Source organism: Pseudophryne corroboree, chromosome 4 (genome assembly GCF_028390025.1).
Source record: "Pseudophryne corroboree isolate aPseCor3 chromosome 4, aPseCor3.hap2, whole genome shotgun sequence".
NCBI lineage: Eukaryota > Metazoa > Chordata > Amphibia > Anura > Myobatrachidae > Pseudophryne > Pseudophryne corroboree.
The window spans coordinates 291682846-291701957 of NC_086447.1; the positions used below are offsets into that span (position 1 = coordinate 291682846).

General features: G+C 44.3%; 1 protein-coding gene across 2 annotated transcripts in view; it reads right to left on the reverse strand.

The window, feature by feature from the left end:
- The window catches only part of GOLIM4 (golgi integral membrane protein 4), a 199570-nt gene extending 181173 nt beyond the window's left edge, over positions 1-18397 (reverse strand). For both annotated transcript variants that reach the window (XM_063916197.1, XM_063916196.1), the window contains exon 1: positions 17829-18397. In XM_063916197.1, coding sequence (XP_063772267.1) covers positions 17829-18015 — 187 coding nt within the window. In that variant the 5' untranslated portion in view covers positions 18016-18397. The remainder of the gene's footprint in view (positions 1-17828) is intronic.
- Between the last annotated feature and the right edge of the window lie 715 nt (positions 18398-19112).

Here is a 19112-nt window from a genome sequence, read left to right on the forward strand (position 1 = left end):
TCTCTGGTCATCGTTACTCCAAAAGAAAAAGGTAGCCGTTTATTAAACGTTTTGTAAAAACTGCGGCATATGGAGCTAACTCAGATGTATGGAAAACAATTGTTTACGTTCATTTCCGATGTTTACTGAACTGTGGGTCTAATTCATATTTGTACGCTACGGATGATTCATGTACAAATACAATGTTTGGAGAACTGCACATCCCCCCAGGATCCTTTCTGCGCAAGTGCAAAAAGGGTTCTACGTGATCACTCACAATCCCCCCTTAGCCGCAGCATGAGTTACATGCTGCAACATTTGGAGGGGTGGCGACTGGGACAGTTTTACAAAAAGGAGGCATGATGTCACCATTTTGTAGGTGTGCCAAGCCCAGGGTCTGCGTTATCGGACGTAGAATTCCCTGACTCAGCTAACCATCTTCGGACGCAGCACTTGGATCGTAGATGTTGGCAGGACAACTCTGCCTAGATTTTAACTGTAAGGTATTGTACAGTGGCTTCCCTGCGGCTGGACAATACCGTACAAATCGGAACCAGGCCCTGTGCATGCAAAGGACCCATACTGCCCATGTACAGATCGCACGGTTGGCTGGTTTAAACCAAAATGTTTGTTGTGGGTTGTTGTTTTTTTAAACACCCTGGTTTTTTTTTTTTTTTTTTTTTTTTATTATGCTGTGTCTACTTGGCACAGCGCCGTCATGTCTTTAAAAACAAACAAACTGTTTTTATTCAAAATGTTTAAAGCCAGTGCCATGCCCAGTGCTGATGCTTAACTCCTCCCTTTTTGTGTGCCTTTCTCTGAAAAGTGTTTTTGCCTTTTCCAATTTGTATTACTATTCAGATTTAATTATAAGAAGTAATAAGTAGGTCTAATGCTTAACATTAACTTGTTCTTATTTTCAATTTCATCTATCTCTGAGTTTACTTTGTACATATAGTCAGAAGTAACAGAAATAAGCTGTAAAAAATTTTTTGCTTTTATTGAAAGATGTAAAACAAATCAAGTCAAAGCCTAATACGATTATTAATGTAGAGAGATGTTTTAATGCTTCAAGTTTCTAATACAAGTATATTGGGCTGACAAAAAAGCCACTTTCCCTCTGAGCAAGATTTCTTGGAGAGACTCTCTACCATGAAAGCTTTGCACATACAGCCTCTCATTTACCCAAAAGTAGCTTTTGTTACAGTTGTAAGTTTCTTAATATAGGCCAGGTGGTATCCAGTCAAATGGTTGACAGTAACCATATCGACGTTTATAAGGTTGATACCGCAATGTCAACATGGTTCAAAATGGTCAACAGCCACCAGATCAACATACTTAAACTATCAACATCTGCAATGTCGCCATGTGGAATATTAAAATTTTAAGGATGCTGACAAGTAGGGTTAGGCCGGGAGTGTTAGGATTAGGCTGCCGGGGGAGGTTAGGGTTAGAATGTAATATAGATTACCACCAGCGCTGAAAGGGTAAATAGTTAAGAAAGTGGAATAAGAACAGGTTGCAACAGAAATAGAACAGTATGCTATTTAGCTCTGTGAGCCTCCCTACATCTAGGCACGCCGCCTTGGGCCCAGGCACACTGCGACTCCATGATCGGGACTATCGCCATAGACAGCATAGATGAGCAAGGCTCCATCTGTATATTAAATCTTTGTTGATTCTCTCATTTGGCATTTATTTTATTTTTATTAACAAGTCCAAGCTGAACACATAGTAAACAAATGAGAACAAAATACTGTATAGGAAAGAGTATGCCTGCAGTTAAATTCTGAACAAGACATTTTTGTGGCAGACAAACTAGCAAGGAAGTATGACTTGCATAACTTGGCATTGCATATGGGATGAATAAAGTTTATTGTACACTCTTTAAACATAAAGTGCTAACCTTTGTCTACAAACCACACAGTTTTGAAGAAGAATAAGTAGAAGAAATTAGCTGTTTGCGATAACAGTTCATAGTGTCTGCCTTTATGTTTTCATTGCCATAGAAAAATCCAAACAAAAATACAGAAAAGGTTATACTCCTGCAGAAATATGCTGCACAGGACATCTAGCTGTGACCTGTTACAACATGGCTGCCACTACAAGACCATCACACAACTTGGCTCACAAAACAAGGATAATTGTATTTTAAACTCAACAGAACCTTGGCCAATGTAGGGATCATCTACATCTTGTGAAGTAGTGAAAAGTAAAAAAAAAAAAAAAAACACAACCTTCCTTGTGCTATGGGATGATACAGATTTGGGTCTCCCTCCCCCTTGATTGATTTCACATAATACAACTAACATCTGTATGGTTGTAAAGAACAAGGCATTATGGAGTTTATTATGACAGGGGGAAATAAAAAGAACCATAAAATGTAAAAGCAGAGATGGTCCAACGTCTTTGAAGTTCACACCTGGGGGGTAATTCAAAGTTGATCGCAGCAGGATTTTTGTTAGCAATTGGGCAAAACCATATGCACTGCAGGGGAGGCAGATATAACATGTGCAGAGAGAGTTAAGGTGGGTACACACTAATAGATATATCTGCAGATCAATTGATCTGCAGATATATCTATGGACAGATCGGGCAGTGTGTTGAGCATACACACTGCCCGATCCGTCGGGGACTGACGTCATGAACTGGGCGGGCGTCTACACACGCCCGCCCAGTTCAGCTGTCAATCACCGCCGAACGCTGCAGCATGTGTACGGGCGGTGGCCGACCGCCCGATACACACACAGCGACGCGCCAATATATCAGTAGATATATTGGCCGTCGGCTGTACTGCGCGGCCGACGCGATACGTCTGTGAACGACGGAGTTCACAGACGTATCGGCCGTACACACTGGCCGACGGTCACGCGATATTTTGGCCGTTCAAGAGAACGGCCGATATATCGACCAGTGTGTACGGGCCTTTAGATTTGGGTGGGGTGTGTTCAATCTGCAATCTAATTTGCAGTGTAAAAATAAAGCAGCCAGTATTTACCCTGCACAGAAACAAAATAACCCACCCAAATCTAACTCTTCCTGCACATGTTATATCTGCCTCCCCTGCAGTGCACATGGTTTTGCCCAATTGCTAAAAAAAAATCCTGCTGCGATCAACTTGGAATTATCCCCTAGGTAGGATGATGAAAAGGTCTCCCTAGTGAGACAACCATTCACCAGAGCCCCTTGGCCTGGTACATGCAGCCATTTCTCTCGAAGTCTCATGTTTTTTTCTGTTGCACAAGGAATACTATAGATTTCATTTTGTTGCTTACGGGGATTGCTGCATTAATGCACCTGTCAATTTTTTCTTTCAAAATTATGCTGTAATTACAAACCTGGGATAATCTCCTACATTGGATATTTTTTTATAAGGAATATTCTTTACTTGCCCATAGCTTGGTATATCAACATAATATGATAATAAAGATCAGAAAGTCTTAAGAGGGGGGAAAAAAAAAAAAATAAGAATTTACTTACCGTTAATTCTATTTCTCGTAGTCCGTAGTGGATGCTGGGGACTCCGTAAGGACCATGGGAATAGCGGCTCCGCAGGAGACTGGGCACAAAAGTAAAGCTTTAGAACTACCTGGTGTGCACTGGCTCCTCCCCCTATGACCCTCCTCCAAGCCTCAGTTAGGATACTGTGCCCGGACGAGCGTACACAATAAGGAAGGATTTTGAATCCCGGGTAAGACTCATACCAGCCACACCAATCACACCATATAACTTGTGATCTAAACCCAGTTAACAGCATGATAACAGAGGAGCCTCTAGAAAAGATGGCTCACTACAGCAATAACCCGATTTTTTGGTAACAATAACTATGTACCAGTATTGCAGACAATCCGCACTTGGGATGGGCGCCCAGCATCCACTACGGACTACGAGAAATAGAATTATCGGTAAGTAAATTCTTATTTTCTCTAACGTCCTAAGTGGATGCTGGGGACTCCGTAAGGACCACGGGGATTATACCAAAGCTCCCAAACGGGCGGGAGAGTGCGGATGACTCTGCAGCACCAAATGAGAGAACTCCAGGTCCTCCTCAGCCAGGGTATCAAATTTGTAGAATTTTACAAACATATTTGCTCCTGACCAAGTAGCTGCTCGGCAAAGTTGTAAAGCCGAGACCCCTCGGGCAGCCGCCCAAGATGAGCCCACCTTCCTTGTGGAATGGGCTTTTACAGATTTTGGCTGTGGCAGGCCTGTCACAGAATGTGCAAGCTGAATTGTACTACAAATCCAACGAGCAATAGTCTGCTTAGAAGCAGGAGCACCCAGCTTGTTGGGTGCATACAGAATAAACAACGAGTCAGATTTTCTGACTCCAGCCGTCCTGGAAACATATATTTCCAGGGCTCTGACAACGTCTAGCAACTTGGAGTCCTCCAAGTCCCTAGTAGCCGCAGGCACCACAATAGGTTGATTCAGGTGAAACGCTGAAAACCACCTTAGGGAGAAACTGAGGACAAGTCTTCAATTCCGCCCTGTCCGAATGGAAAATCAGATGAGGGCTTTTACAGGATAAAGCCGCCAATTCTGACACGCACCTGGCCCAGGCAAGGGCCAACAGCATGACCACTTTCCATGTGAGATATTTTAACTCCACATATTTAAGTGGTTCAAACCAATGTGACTTTTGGAACCCAAAAACTACATTTAGATCCCAAGGTGCCACTGGAGGCACAAAAGGAGGCTGTATATACAGTACCCCTTTCACAAACGTCTGAACTTCAGGGACTGAAGCTAGTTCTTTTTGGAAGAAAATTGACAGGGCCGAAATTTGAACCTTAATGGACCCCCATTTCAGGCCCATAGACACTCCTGTTTGCAGGAAATGTAGGAATCGACCTAGTTGAAAATTCCTCCGTCGGGGCCTTACTGGCCTCGCACCACGCAACATATTTTCGCCAAATGCGGTGATAATGTTTTGCGGTTATATCTTTCCTGGCTTTGATCAGGATAGGGATGACTTCATCCGGAATGCCTTTTTACTTCAGGATCCGGCGTTCAACCGCCCTGCCGTTAAACGCAGCCGCGGTAAGTCTTGGAACAGACAGGGTCCTTGCTGGAGCAGGTCCCTTCTTAGAGGTAGAGGCCACGGATCCTCCGTGAGCATCTCTTGAAGTTCCGGTTACCAAGTCCTTCTTGGCCAATCCGGAGCCACGAATATAGTGCTTACTCCTCTCCATCTTATAATTCTCAGTACCTTGGTTATGAGAGGCAGAGGAGGGAACACATACACTGACTGGTACACCCACTGTGTTACCAGAGCGTCTACAGCTATTGCCTGAGGGTCCCTTGACCTGGCGCAATACTTGTCGAGTTTTATAAACATGTGGAAGACTTCTGGGTCAAGTCCCCACTCTCCCGGGTGGAGGTCGTGTCTGCTGAGGAAGTCTGCTTCCCAGTTGTCCACTCCCGGAATGAATACTGCTGACAGTGCTATCACATGATTTTCCGCCCAGCGAAGAATCCTTGCAGCTTCTGCCATTGCCCTTCTGCTTCTTGTGTCACCCTGTCTGTTTACGTGGGTGACTGCCGTGATGTTGTCCGAATGGATCAACTCCGGGTGACCTTGAAGCAGAGGTCTTGCTGAGCTTAGAGCATTGTAAATGGCCCTTAGCTTCAGGATATTTATGTGAAGTGATGTCTCCAGGCTTGACCATAAGCTCTGGAAATTCCTTCCCTGTGTGACTGCTCCCCAGCCTCGCAGGCTGGCATCCGTGGTCACCAGGACCCAGTCCTGAATGTGCGGCCCTCTAGAAGATGAGCACTCTGCAACCACCACAGGAGAGACACCCTTGTGCTTGGTGACAGGGTTATCCGCTGATGCATCTGAAGATGCGACCCAGACCATTTGTCCAGCAGGTCCCACTGGAAAGTTCTTGCGTGGAATCTGCCGCATGGGATTACTTCATAGGAAGCCACCATTTTTCCCAGAACCATCTCATTGATGTACTGAGACTTGGCTCGGTTATAGGAGGTTCCCGACTAGCTCGGATAACTCCCTGACTTTCTCCTCCGGGAGAAACACCTTTTTCTGAACTGTGTCCAGGATCATCCCTAAGAACAGAAGACGAGTCGTCGGAATCAGCTGCGATTTTGGAATATTGAGAATCCAATCGTGCTGCCGCAACACTACCTGAGATAGTGCTACACCGACCTCCAACTGTTCCCTGGATCTTACCCTTATCAGGGAATCGTCCAAGTAAGGGATAACTAAAATTCCCTTCCTTCGAAGGAGTATCATCATTTCGGCCATTACCTTGGTAAAGACCCGGGGTGCCGTGGACCATCCATACGGCAGCGTCTGAAACTGATAGTGACAGTTCTGTAACATAAACCTGAGGTACCCTTGGTGAGAAGGGTAAATTGGGACATGAAGGTAAGCATCCTTGATGTCCCGAAACATCATGTAGTCCTCTTCTTCCAGGTTCGCAATCACTGCTCTGAGTGACTCAATCTTGAATTTGAACCTCTGTATGTAAGTGTTCAAAGATTTTAGATTTAGAATCGGTCTCACCGAGCCGTCCGGCTTCGGTACCACAACAGTGTGGAATAATACCCCGTTCCCTGTTGCAGGAGGGGTACCTTGATTATCACCTGCTGGGAATACAGCTTGTGAATGGCTTCCAAAACTGTCTCCATGTCAGAAGGAGACATCGGTAAAGCCGACTTTAGGAAACGGCGAGGGGGAGACGTCTCGAATTCCAATTTGTACCCCTGAGATATCACCTGAAGGATCCAGGGGTCTACTTGCGAGTGAGCCCACTGCGCGCTGAAATTCATTGAGACGGGCCCCCACCGTGCCTGATTCTGCTTGTAAAGCCCCAGCGTCATACTGAGGGCTTGGCAGAGGCGGGAGAGGGTTTCCGTTCCTGGGAACTGGCTGATTTCTGCAGCCTTTTTCCTCTCCCTCTGTCACGGGGCAGAAATGAGGAACCTTTTGCCCGCTTGCCCACGAAAAGACTGCGCCTGATAATACGGCGTCTTCTCATGTTGAGAGGCGACCTGGGGTACAAACGTGGATTTCCCAGCTGTTGCCGTGGCCACCAGGTCTGAAAGACCGACCCCAAATAACTCCTCCCCTTAATAAGGCAATACTTCCAAATGCCGTTTGGAATCCGCATCACCTGACCACTGTCGTGTCCATAACCCTCTACTGGTAGAAATGGACAACGCACTTAGACTTGATGCCAGTCGGCAAATATTCCGCTGTGCATCACGCATATATAGAAATGCATCTTTTAAATGCTCTATAGGCAATAATATACTGTCCCTATCTAGGGTATCAATATTTTCAGTCAGGGAATCCGACCACGCCAACCCAGCACTGCACATCCAGGCTGAGGCGATTGCTGGTCGCAGTATAACACCAGTATGTGTGTAAATACCTTTTAGGATGCCCTCTTGCTTTCTATCAGCAGGATCCTTAAGGGCGGCCATCTCAGGAGAGGGTAGAGCCCTTGTTCTTACAAGCGAGTGAGCGCTTTATCCACCCTAGGGGGTGTTTCCCAACGCACCCTAACCTCTGGCGGGAAAGGATATAATGCCAATAACATTTTTTAAATTATCAGTTGTTATCGGGGGAAAACCACGCATCATCACACACCTCATTTAATTTCTCAGATTCAGGAAAACTACAGGTAGTTTTTCCTCACCGAACATAATACCCCTTTTTGGTGGTACTCGTATTATCAGAAATGTGTAAAACATTTTTCATTGCCTCAATCATGTAACGTGTGGCCCTACTGGAAGTCACATTTGTCTCTTCACCATCGACACTGGAGTCAGTATCCGTGTCGGCGTCTATATCTGCCATCTGAGGTAACGGGCGCTTTAGAGCCCCTGACGGCCTATGAGACGTCTGGACAGACACAAGCTGAGTAGCCGGCTGTCTCATGTCAACCACTGTCTTTTATACAGAGCTGACACTGTTACGTAATTCCTTCCAACAGTTCATCCACTCAGGTGTCGACCCCCTAGGGGGTGACATCACTATTACAGGCAATCTGCTCCGTCTCCACATCATTTTTCTCCTCATACATGTCGACACAAACGTACCGACATACAGCACACACACAGGGAATGCTCTGATAGAGGACAGGACGCCACTAGCCCTTTGGGGAGACAGAGGGAGAGTTTGCCAGCACACACCAGAGCGCTATATATATACACAGGGATAACCTTATATAAGTGTTTTTCCCCTTATAGCTGCTGTATCTTTAATACTGCGCGTAATTAGTGCCCCCCCTCTCTTTTTTAACCCTTTCTGTAGTGTAGTGACTGCAGGGGAGAGCCAGGGAGCTTCCCTCCAACGGAGCTGTGAGGGAAAATGGCACCAGTGTGCTGAGGAGATAGGCTCCGCCCCTTATCGGCGGCCTTATCTCCCGTTTTTCTATGTATTCTGGCAGGGGTTAAATTCATCCATATAGCCCAGGAGCTATATGTGATGCATTTTTTGCCATCCAAGGTGTTTTTATTGCGTCTCAGGGCGCCCCCCCCCCCCAGCGCCCTGCACCCTCAGTGACCGGAGTGTGAAGTGTGCTGAGAGCAATGGCGCACAGCTGCAGTGCTGTGCGCTACCTTGTTGAAGACAGGACGTCTTCTGCCGCCGATTTTCCGGACCTCTTCTGTCTTCTGGCTCTGTAAGGGGGCCGGCGGCGCGGCTCTGGGACCCATCCATGGCTGGGCCTGTGATCGTCCCTCTGGAGCTAATGTCCAGTAGCCTAAGAAGCCCAATCCACTCTGCACGCAGGTGAGTTCGCTTCTTCTCCCCTTAGTCCCTCGATGCAGTGAGCCTGTTGCCAGCAGGTCTCACTGAAAATAAAAAACCTAAAACTAAACTTTTCACTAAGCAGCTCAGGAGAGCCACCTAGTGTGCACCCTTCTCGTTCGGGCACAAAAATCTAACTGAGGCTTGGAGGAGGGTCATAGGGGGAGGAGCCAGTGCACACCAGGTAGTTCTAAAGCTTTACTTTTGTGCCCAGTCTCCTGCGGAGCCGCTATTCCCATGGTCCTTACGGAGTCCCCAGCATCCACTTAGGACGTCGGAGAAAACCTGCTATACAATTCCGTTGTGTATGTTGGATAGGATACTCTATTTACCACTTGGTACCATGAATTACCAGCTACACTATGGGCCTAATTCAGAGTTGATCGCAGCAGCAAATTTTTTAGCAGTTGGGCAAAATCATGTGCACTGCAGGGCGGGGCAGATATAACATGTGCAGAGAGAGTTACATTTGGGTGGGATGTGTTCAAACTGAAATCTAAATAGCAGTTTAAAAATAAAGCAGCCATTATTTACCCTGCACAGAAACAAAATCACCCTCCCAAATCTAACTCTCTCTGCAAATATTATATCTGCCCCACCTGCAGTGCACATGGTTTTGGCCAACTGCTAACAAATTTGCTGCTGCCATCAACTCTGAATTACCCCCTAAGTCTACTGTTGGAGACAAATACATAAACACTGACTGCAGCCATAAAGAAACCTGCTAAACTTGAAAGGATTTGGATTATTGCATTTGTTTAACTTTGTAGACTTCACTGTGTGCTAATGTAAAACAATACTACAATGTGCACACATACAGGTCAAAATAAACAAAGCTTAAAAAAAAAGTATTTAGTTAATAGTTTGTACTTAAGGAAGAATGAAATAGGACTAATGGAATTTATACATTGCCTTGGTTGTACACAGACTTGTTCTAGTCCTGTGAGCAATCAGAACACATTTTAAAGAGTAGAAATTAAAGAAACATTACATTTAATAGGTCACTGTACATACATCTAGAGCCAGGTATACAACTATCAAGGCGATCAGCAGATAATAGAATGATTGGCCCAATAACTGTATAGTGTGTATGCAGGTGTGTTAGCTGATAAACATCTTCAAGCACCCCTGCAAACAGACAGATCAGTCGGTGGTCATGAACTGATGTGCTGCGCACGCTATCTCGTTCCTGACCTGCAGATCCCACTGAAGAGATCTGAAGAAAGCACACACTGAGCTAAAAACCACTCAGTGTGAGTCCGATGTCGCACTGCGTCCTACATCACAGACCCGCAACTGCACATACACAATATGGTCTGATGCATGCACAAAGTACTGATAATCTGTACTTTGCGACATGAAAACCATATCTGAATAACGCCCTTTGTGTAGCCAGCATTAGTGTTTGATTGATCAAATACTGATAAATAGGCACAAAATCTTGGCCTCCTGAGAGAACACTCGTATATATAAATCTGTCACATGCACGGAAGCACGGCTAGACCAACCCACAAAACATGTTGGATGAGACAAGAGCTCCCTCCTAGAGGTATGTACACCTTCACTCAGTATACAATCATTGTTGCTTGTTTGTAGAAATAAATATTCTCCTCCTTTCGCCAATCCTTTATCTACTCTACCATTTTGTCCAAGGAGGTGTACAGCTTTGCATTATTGTTTATATTTTACTACAGTCTGTCGTGAATTATTTTGGAAGTTTCCTTTGCATAAATGTAAAATAAATGCTCCAATTTGTCTAATTTTAAAAAATATTAAAAGCACAACTCCATTATGAAAAAATCTCTCACTTCAATCACTCTCTCCCTGCTGATTCCTGCCTCACCTTTTTACTATGCAGCCACCTTCATCCCATCTTTACTGCTGGCACCGTTTTTTAGCCCCCTTGCTGACTAGCCCCTGCTGACTCCTTTGTCAAAAACTTCTTGGGGGAATCAACTACATAAGTAGCCACACCCTTGGCGGTAAAGATGGCCCTCGACCATTGATCAGACACCATCAACTACTAATGGTACAGCAGCCACACCCACTGTACAATACTGCTCCTCCTCCTCCTCATACATGTCACATAAATTGGCTGCCCCACCTACACTAGCCATACAAAGCAGAGAGATAAAAACCATCCATTCCCAATGACACCCATTAAACCAGTGGTACACAAACACATTTTTGAAACACGGTGCCCTAGAGTACAGGTTGCGTATCCCATATCCAAATATTCCGAAATACAGTATTTTTTGAGGGAGAGTGAATTAGTGAAACCTTTGTTTTCTGATGGCTCAATGTACACAAACTAGATTTGAGAGTCATCAGCACAGAGCTAATGGGATGGATGGATGGATGGATGGATGGATGGATGGATGGATGGATGGATAAAATAAAAAAAAAAAGAGAGAGGTCCAAGAACAGAACCTCAGGGCCGCCTACTGTTAATGCAAGTGTGTGTGTGTGTGTGTGTGTGTGTGTGTGTGTGTGTGTGTGTGTGTGTGTGTGTGAGGGAGTCATGAGAGGTGACAGAGAATGACCGGTCAGAGTGATAGGTGTCAAAAACAGAACAGAGGCCAAGAAGAAGTAGAGTAGTGACCCTTGGGTTTGGCAGCATGGATGTGTGGAGGTCATTGCTGATTTTTGTGAGGGCAGTTTCAGTGGAGAGGAGAGAAGCCAGAAGCCAGACTGAAGTGGGAGGAAAGAGTCAGTAAAGTCTGCCATCAGTCTGATGTGACCCTCTATTTAATCCAGCATTCTGGTTGGTGGTAAAGTGATCATATTTCCATATACATGTTATTGGAGTCACTGGTAGAATATTGTAAATTGTATTGTATAGAATTCTTATGTAGGACAAATAGCCTTATACTTCTGCTTATTGTGGATGTCCACAGATGTCTAAAGGGGGGTACTCACGGACCGATCGCTGCTTAAAATCTAAGCAATCTGACTAGATTGCTTAGATTTTAAGCCTGATCGCTCCGTGTGTACCCTCTACAGCGATAGTGATGCGCAGCCCTGCGCATCGCTATCGCTGGTGCTAGATTGGCCTGCCATGCAGGCCAATCTAGCGGGTCGCTCATTTCACCCGGTGGGTGAAATGAGCGGCCCCCACGTCTCCCCCCGCACGCTCAGCACATATCGCGCTGTGCTGAGTGGTGGGAGAGATTTGTGCTGAGCGGTTTGCTCAGCACACATCTCTCTCACATTGGCCAGTGAGTACTGGCCTTAAGTCACTTGATCAAAGGTAAACATCTATTTGTTGACCACAAATAGATCTATTGTTTGGCCTATTAAGTAACTCAAAAGGAGAACAAATTCTGATTAACATACTATAAAAAACAAACAGCCTGTTCCTACAAAAATGCACAATGAAAGTCTTACAACACAAATATATATTGCTATGTATACACATTTTTTTACATAGAAGACAATAGTTGGCATTAGGTCAGAAATCAATGCTGTTACAAGTGGTTGTAGACAATGCACTCAAGGTGTTGGAAGCAAAAGGGAAGAGAGAGATGGAATGGTAGTTGGATAGTGTCTTATGGTGCCCATACACTTGTGCGATGCCCTGTGACGCGACATCGCGGGGCATCGCACTGGCAGTTCAGGTGCGATGAAATCGCACCTGAACTGCCAAAGTGATTACCATGCGATCATGCGATAGATCGCATGGTAATCACGTGATGGGCACGTCACCGCTGAGAGGGAGCAGCCTCCGTCCGCTCCCGGCGGGTGCGCATAGCACATCGCAGTGCGATATATAGCATGTGTTTTTTAAAACACATGCGATCGCACTGCGATTCGATAAATATTAAGTGCAGCACATAGTACCTTGAGACGCGAGATTCGACCGGCGTGCCCGCGCATCGCATCGAAAGGCACCTAAAATGTGCATACAATCCTTCGATTTCTCTCACAGATGCGGTCGAAATTGAAGGTTAGCACTGATTATCTCACAAGTGTATGGGCACCATTAGGATCAAGGTTAGGTTTTTTTAAGAACAGGAGAGACAAAGGCATGCTTGAAGGCAGATGGGACAGTATCTGATGAGAGGGAGAGAATATAAACCCCACAGCAGAGAGCAGCGGGAAAAGTGGTGTCAGAAGGGAGATCCAGGTTTCCGCAATGGCTAGGAGATTCAGGGAAGATGAAAAGGTCATGGGTGGGGACCAGTTTGTTACAGACAGATCTGGCATTCCAGAGGATACAGGAGAGAAGGAGAGAGGTTGTGGGAGAGATGTGAATGAGATTATCAGGATTGCTGTAGCGCGGAGGTGAGATTAATTTGGAGGGCAGGGATAAAGAGGGTGTCGTGATGGTGCGGGCTACTGAGCTGGATACGGACACTGCAAGAGGTGGGCAGGGAGGGAGCATAGAGTGATGCGGATGGAGGTGAGGTGACTGGGAGAGGAGGGAGGAGCAGAAATGAGTGGTGATCTATGGTAACACTGGATTGTTCCTTAGATACAATTAATGGAATCTGGTCAGAATGTGATTTTTATTTGGCTTTAAAACATTCTATTACAAAAATAAGCAAAAATCCCCCTCAGCATTGGAAAACACTAATTTCCAGATTTGTAAAAAAAAAAAAAAAAAAGCATGTTTAGCATAATAATCATTAAGGAGGTCTAGGGACCTTCTTAATGTACATTCTCCTTACAGATATGTCTGCTGGAGCCTCCATGAGTTATTCCAGTACAATTTTCTAGCAGGTGCAGAGCATCCAGCATTTTAAGTGCAGAAGCCATCTGGTGCTTGATTAGGATTTGCTTAAGGTAGCATGAATAGCATGCTTAATGCAAAGGGATTTGATTGTACTTGGGCCTAGAAAATTGATCCAGATCGAGGCATGTGGTCACTTCAGGGTTCATTTACATAAGGAAGTGTGTAGGGAAACCACAGGAAATGAAGCAGCACTTGGATCACTGATCAGTATGGCAACATGCCTCAGTAAAACATGGACAGCACTGGAAAACTGAACACTGACCAACACAGGTGACATACAGTACAAACAGCTTCTGTTTTGGTCTGTGCTCAGATGACCACTGCTGCTCATGACATAAATATGTTCTACTATTTTAATATTAGGTAAATGAAAAAGCATACAGTATGTTGTTTTTTTTCTCCATTAGCATCAAACATTAAAGTTGCTTTCCTAATTCAATTATACAAGTCTCAAAACTTTACAAATTAGTTATGTAAATAAAACTTTCATGAGCACAAATCCCTACAATGCCGTCCATGTACATTTATGCAAGAATAAAAAATTACAACATTCCCATATTTTTACCAGAACCAATAAAACTCATTGGTTTTGCAAGAGGAGGGTGGGAAAAAAAAAAAATCTAGTTTACACAAGTTATAACAAAAACAAAGACATTTTTCAGATGTAGGTTTACTTACCCATAGAGTGGGAATAGATCCTGTTGCGAGCGCAACGAGCCCCCAACGGGACTCTTTGCATAAGCCACGCTGCCGGCATACTGGCGGCCAGGATGACGCAAGACGAAACGCAAATTGCGTCACCTGACTTCCGGTTCCGCCGGAAATATGTCAGGAATCGGGTTTGGAGTGGATGAACAGCGGGGGGAGCAGGCTGTGGAAAAATGTGGATGACTGGACTATGGAATATCATTGCATGTAAAGTGAAATAGATCGCTTAGGAACGTCATGTCTGGTATTAGGTATTTTATTTATTTCTATGTTTTCTAAGTGTGGGTGTCCCTGATTATCACCGATTTCACGTTGGTATGTGGGAATAATAGGTTTTTGCAAGGGGAGGATTCAATTTAGGGCAGGAAATTTATCAAATCCACGGCGCTGGGATTTTCCCAAAGGCACAGGGGGTAGATGTATTAACCTGGAGAAGGCATAAGGAAGTGATAAACCAGTGATAAGCGCAAGGTGATAAACACACCAGCCAATCAGCTCCAATATGTAAATTAACAGTTAGGATCTGATTGGCTGGTGTGTTTATCACCTTGCACATATCACTGGTTTATCACTTCCCTATGCCTTCTCCAGGTTAATACATCTGTCTGCCCCAGGGTTTTCTTATTAAAACAGGAAATGAGACGCAATGATTTCTACAGAAATCACAGTATTTTTTTCACACACTTCCAGAGCAAGTCTGAGTTCTCCTGAAGTGCAAAGATGGAGAGGAGACTACCCGTTGCCGCAGAGACCACCGGACGGGTATATATTTATTTTTATTTTATTTTTTTACTCGCACCACAAGGTTTTCAAAGATAAAAACCCTGCATACATTTATTTTTAATTGGGATACCACAGGTACCAGGAGTGTGCATACCCACAGGAATACAAAACTGGTCCGCAAGTTTTTTTTTTACAGTTAAAACCTTGCACCTAATTGAATTCCCCCCTAAGTGTATTGGTCAGGGTCATGAATGCCTTTCTGCTGTTTCATCTTGGATGTCATCTCGCCACCTCAAACTTAATATTTCCAAAACAGAGTTATTTATATTTCCACCGGCCAATAGTAGGTACCAACCTGATAACGATCACTGTTGAGAACTTGACAATCAATCCTACCTCACAAGCTCACTGCCTAGGTGTCATACTTGACTCAGAACTGTCCTTTGCTCCCCACATTCAATCTGTCTCAAAATCATGTTACATGCATCTAAAAAACATATCCAAAATATGACCATACCTTACACAAGACACTGCAAAAACTCTAATCCATTATCTCCCGCATTGATTATTGCAATAGTCTTCTTACAGTTCTTACCAAAAAGAGACTCTCACCACTACAATCCATTCTGAATGCAGCTGCAAGGCTAATCTTCCTTGCTAAACGTTCATCGTCTGCAGATCCGCTCTGTCAGTCCCTGCATTGGTTACCTGTATTCTACCGTATTCAATATAAAATACTTTTACTCACACATAAGGTCATTAACCATACTACACCAATTTACATCTCTTCGCTCATCTCAAAATATCTCCCAACCCGATCTCTCCGCTCTTCACAAGATCTAGGTCTCTCATCCACGATTGCAGGACTTTCATCGGGCAGCACCCACTCTGTGGAATGCCCTACCACGGACAATAAGACTCTCCCCTAGTCTCCAAACCTTCAAGCGTTCCCTGAAAACTCACCTCTTCAGGCTAGCTTATCACATTCCAGCACCGCTCATTCAACCTTCATAAGCTTTCCTATCCGATTATATCCCCACTGTACAGTCCGCACATATACTCCACATATTTTCTCTCTCTTCACTTTCCCTTCTTTCTGACCATGGTTCATCATTGCTGTGATGTGATATTATGCAACTGACCTAGAACCTTTGCAATCCAGTGGACAAATATGCAATAGTACTTTTCCTTGTGTATCAGTGCCTATTTCTCTATAGATTGTAAGCTTATGAGCAGGGCCTTCCTACCTCTATGACTGTTTACATGACCCAGTTTTGTTTTATCATTGTGTCCAATTGTAAAGCGCAACAGAATTTGCTGCACTATAAAAGAAACTGTTAATAAATAATAAATAAGTGCTGAAATCTTTTTCTAACATTTTTCTTTCAATTTTACGTAATATCATCATTATGGGAGGAATCATAACTTCAAGACTACGCACCTGATATCTAGCTATATCATTCGAAGATAAAAATCGCTTATTGAGAAGTATTTGTGGGAACGTCTCTTTGTGACGGCTACTTGTCTTTGATATTGCACGTTTCATACCCTTATTTGTTTATTACATATCATTTAAGGAACATTGGACATTCCATCACTGATTTTAAAATGGGTTGTCCACTACAAAATCCAACATGCCCTTTCAGCCTGGGGCATAACATTCTGAGACTTATAGTGCCACAACAGATGGAGAGTTACATTGCCTAACATTCCTGTAAATCATATAAGAAACACTAAAAGTTCTGTTAACACAGAAAAGTGCAAGGCTGCAGGTTTTAAATAGTTATAACATATGCAAGGGGATACATTATCCCATATATACACAACGAAATGGAAATCATTATGTACAAAGTTCTAAAACAGAAATATTGACCAAGTACAAGTGTCCTGTAGTATCAAGTACAGTAACTTCCAAATACCCTTTTATATTGTAACAATTTGTTCCTGGACATCATGGAAGCATCCTGTATATTGTAATGAACACGTCTGATACACCATGTTCTGAATATGAAGCTGACTTCAGCCTCGTCAATAGGCTGCAGTTTCTGCAGGAGACTCATTTTCTTATATTATCTGCAATTATTGCATTCATTTTCATTATAAATAAATACAAATATGGAGACTTCTCTTGAAAACCTTATTTGTACAAAAATATTATTTGTGTATATTGTTTTAATGCATATTACTATTATTCTACTGAAAATCATATACAGCAATCCAGGGAATTGAATGTCCCACGTTGTGTAAGATCCCTACAGTCTGACTGCACTAGTCATTCCTGGCCAGGATACGCTGTGTTTCCCAGAATACAGTATGTACACGTCTGTTAGCCTACAGGGGGAGGAGGAGCACCCAGAGACATGAAAGTTTACTTTAGAGGTAGGATCCCACTCTGACATTCCAACCAGATCATCTGCAAACACTCTCCCCAGGCCTAGGTAGTCCACATACCAGTGAAAAGCTCATGGCCATACACAATGTAAATAATACATTTCCCATATCCCTTGGGATAGTCATTCTCATTCTGCAATATGTTTTCAATTCCTATTGCTACACTATGTCAAATATCTCAGATGGCTTCAAATGCTGCATAGAGCTGACCATCAGACATTGTACATGCTGCTGATCTGGCTCTGTACTGTATCACTGAGCAGGACTCTTGCCCAGGCCTCAGTACCACATAGGGACATACTGTATGTAGTCAGAAGAAGTGCCCACATTGCATATGTGCCACTTACATCACTTCAACTATGGCTATTACGCTTTAACGCTTGCTAACGTCGTACCAGGGCCGCTTGCCTGTCTGGCAGGGCATGCTTGGACTTGTAGTTCCACTGCAACTATTCCAGCCACAGTAGTAGCGAGCGCTGGTCTTTGAGCCTAGCAGCTAGGCAGACCTACCTTGTAGCTGTGCGGACAGGGACTCCTGGTGCTGCTGGTACTTCACAGTCATTGCCTCGGCTTTCCTCAGCTGGCTCTGCAGCTCGTAGTTCACCATGGCCCCATAGATGAAGGCAACGGTCACGGCCAGGCAGGCGAGAGCCTGCAGCAGCCGCTTCTGTCTCCTGGAGCACATACCGTTTCCCATAGTCTCATGGGCTCAGGCTCATGCTCGGTCAGAGGGGCGCAGACGCGGGCTCCGGGGGGGCTGCAGGCATAGCGCAGTACTGTGGGCAGCTTCTCTCAACTTTATTTCTTCCCAGCGCTGCGGACTCGTCCTTCCCCGGGAGTGCGGCGCAGGCAGGGGTCCAGCATGCTACTCCGCCGCTCTGTGTGTACTGCGCCCTCCTATGTATGTGTGTGTGTGCTGCCGCTGCCGCTGCTGCTGCTGCTGCCGCCGAGGCTCACAGATTATGTTTTGCACCTAAACAAAGGAAGCCTGCTGCCTCCTGCCTGCCATCCCCGCAGAGATACCGCTGAATGTGAGCCTGGAGCCGCACAGTATCGGGGCCTCCAGCTCTGCCTCCTTCTTTTTTTTTTTTTTCTTTTTTTTTTATCCTTTTTGACTTTGCTTTATTAGGATTTAACAGGACAAAACAGAATGTCTGAGCTGTCAGGTAGCAATCACTGACTATCAAGGGGCATGATATTAATAACAAACAACACCAAAAAGCAGAGTATTATATTTCACAAAGTAGTATATTTATTCCAGGGCAGTATATTTATTTCACAGGACAGTATATTCCAGGGGCAGTATATATTTTTCACAGGCTCTTTCTCTAGGATTGCGGCACCTGTGTTGAACAGGTTAATGGATAAGAAAGGTGTTTCAGCACAGGTGCCAGCAATCATTATTTATTTATTTATTTACTTATTTATTAACAGTTTCTTATATAGCGCAGCATATTCCATTGCGCTTTACAATTAGAACAACAGTAATAGAACAAAACTGGGTAAAAACAGAGATAGAGGTAGGAAGACCCTGCTCACAAGCTTACAATCTATAGGGAAATAGGCACAGATACACAAGGATAGATGCTATCTATTGCATAATGGTTCACCAGATTGCTAGGTTCTTAATGGGTTGTATGATGATACCCCGCAATGTTGGCCAAGTGTCATGAGGGTGTGAGAGTAAAGAAAGACAAAATATATGTGAGGTTATGTATACTGTACAGAGAGGATGTAATTAGATAGGGAATCACTGAAGGTTATGTGGGTGGGTCTGGAATTTGATAGGCTTGT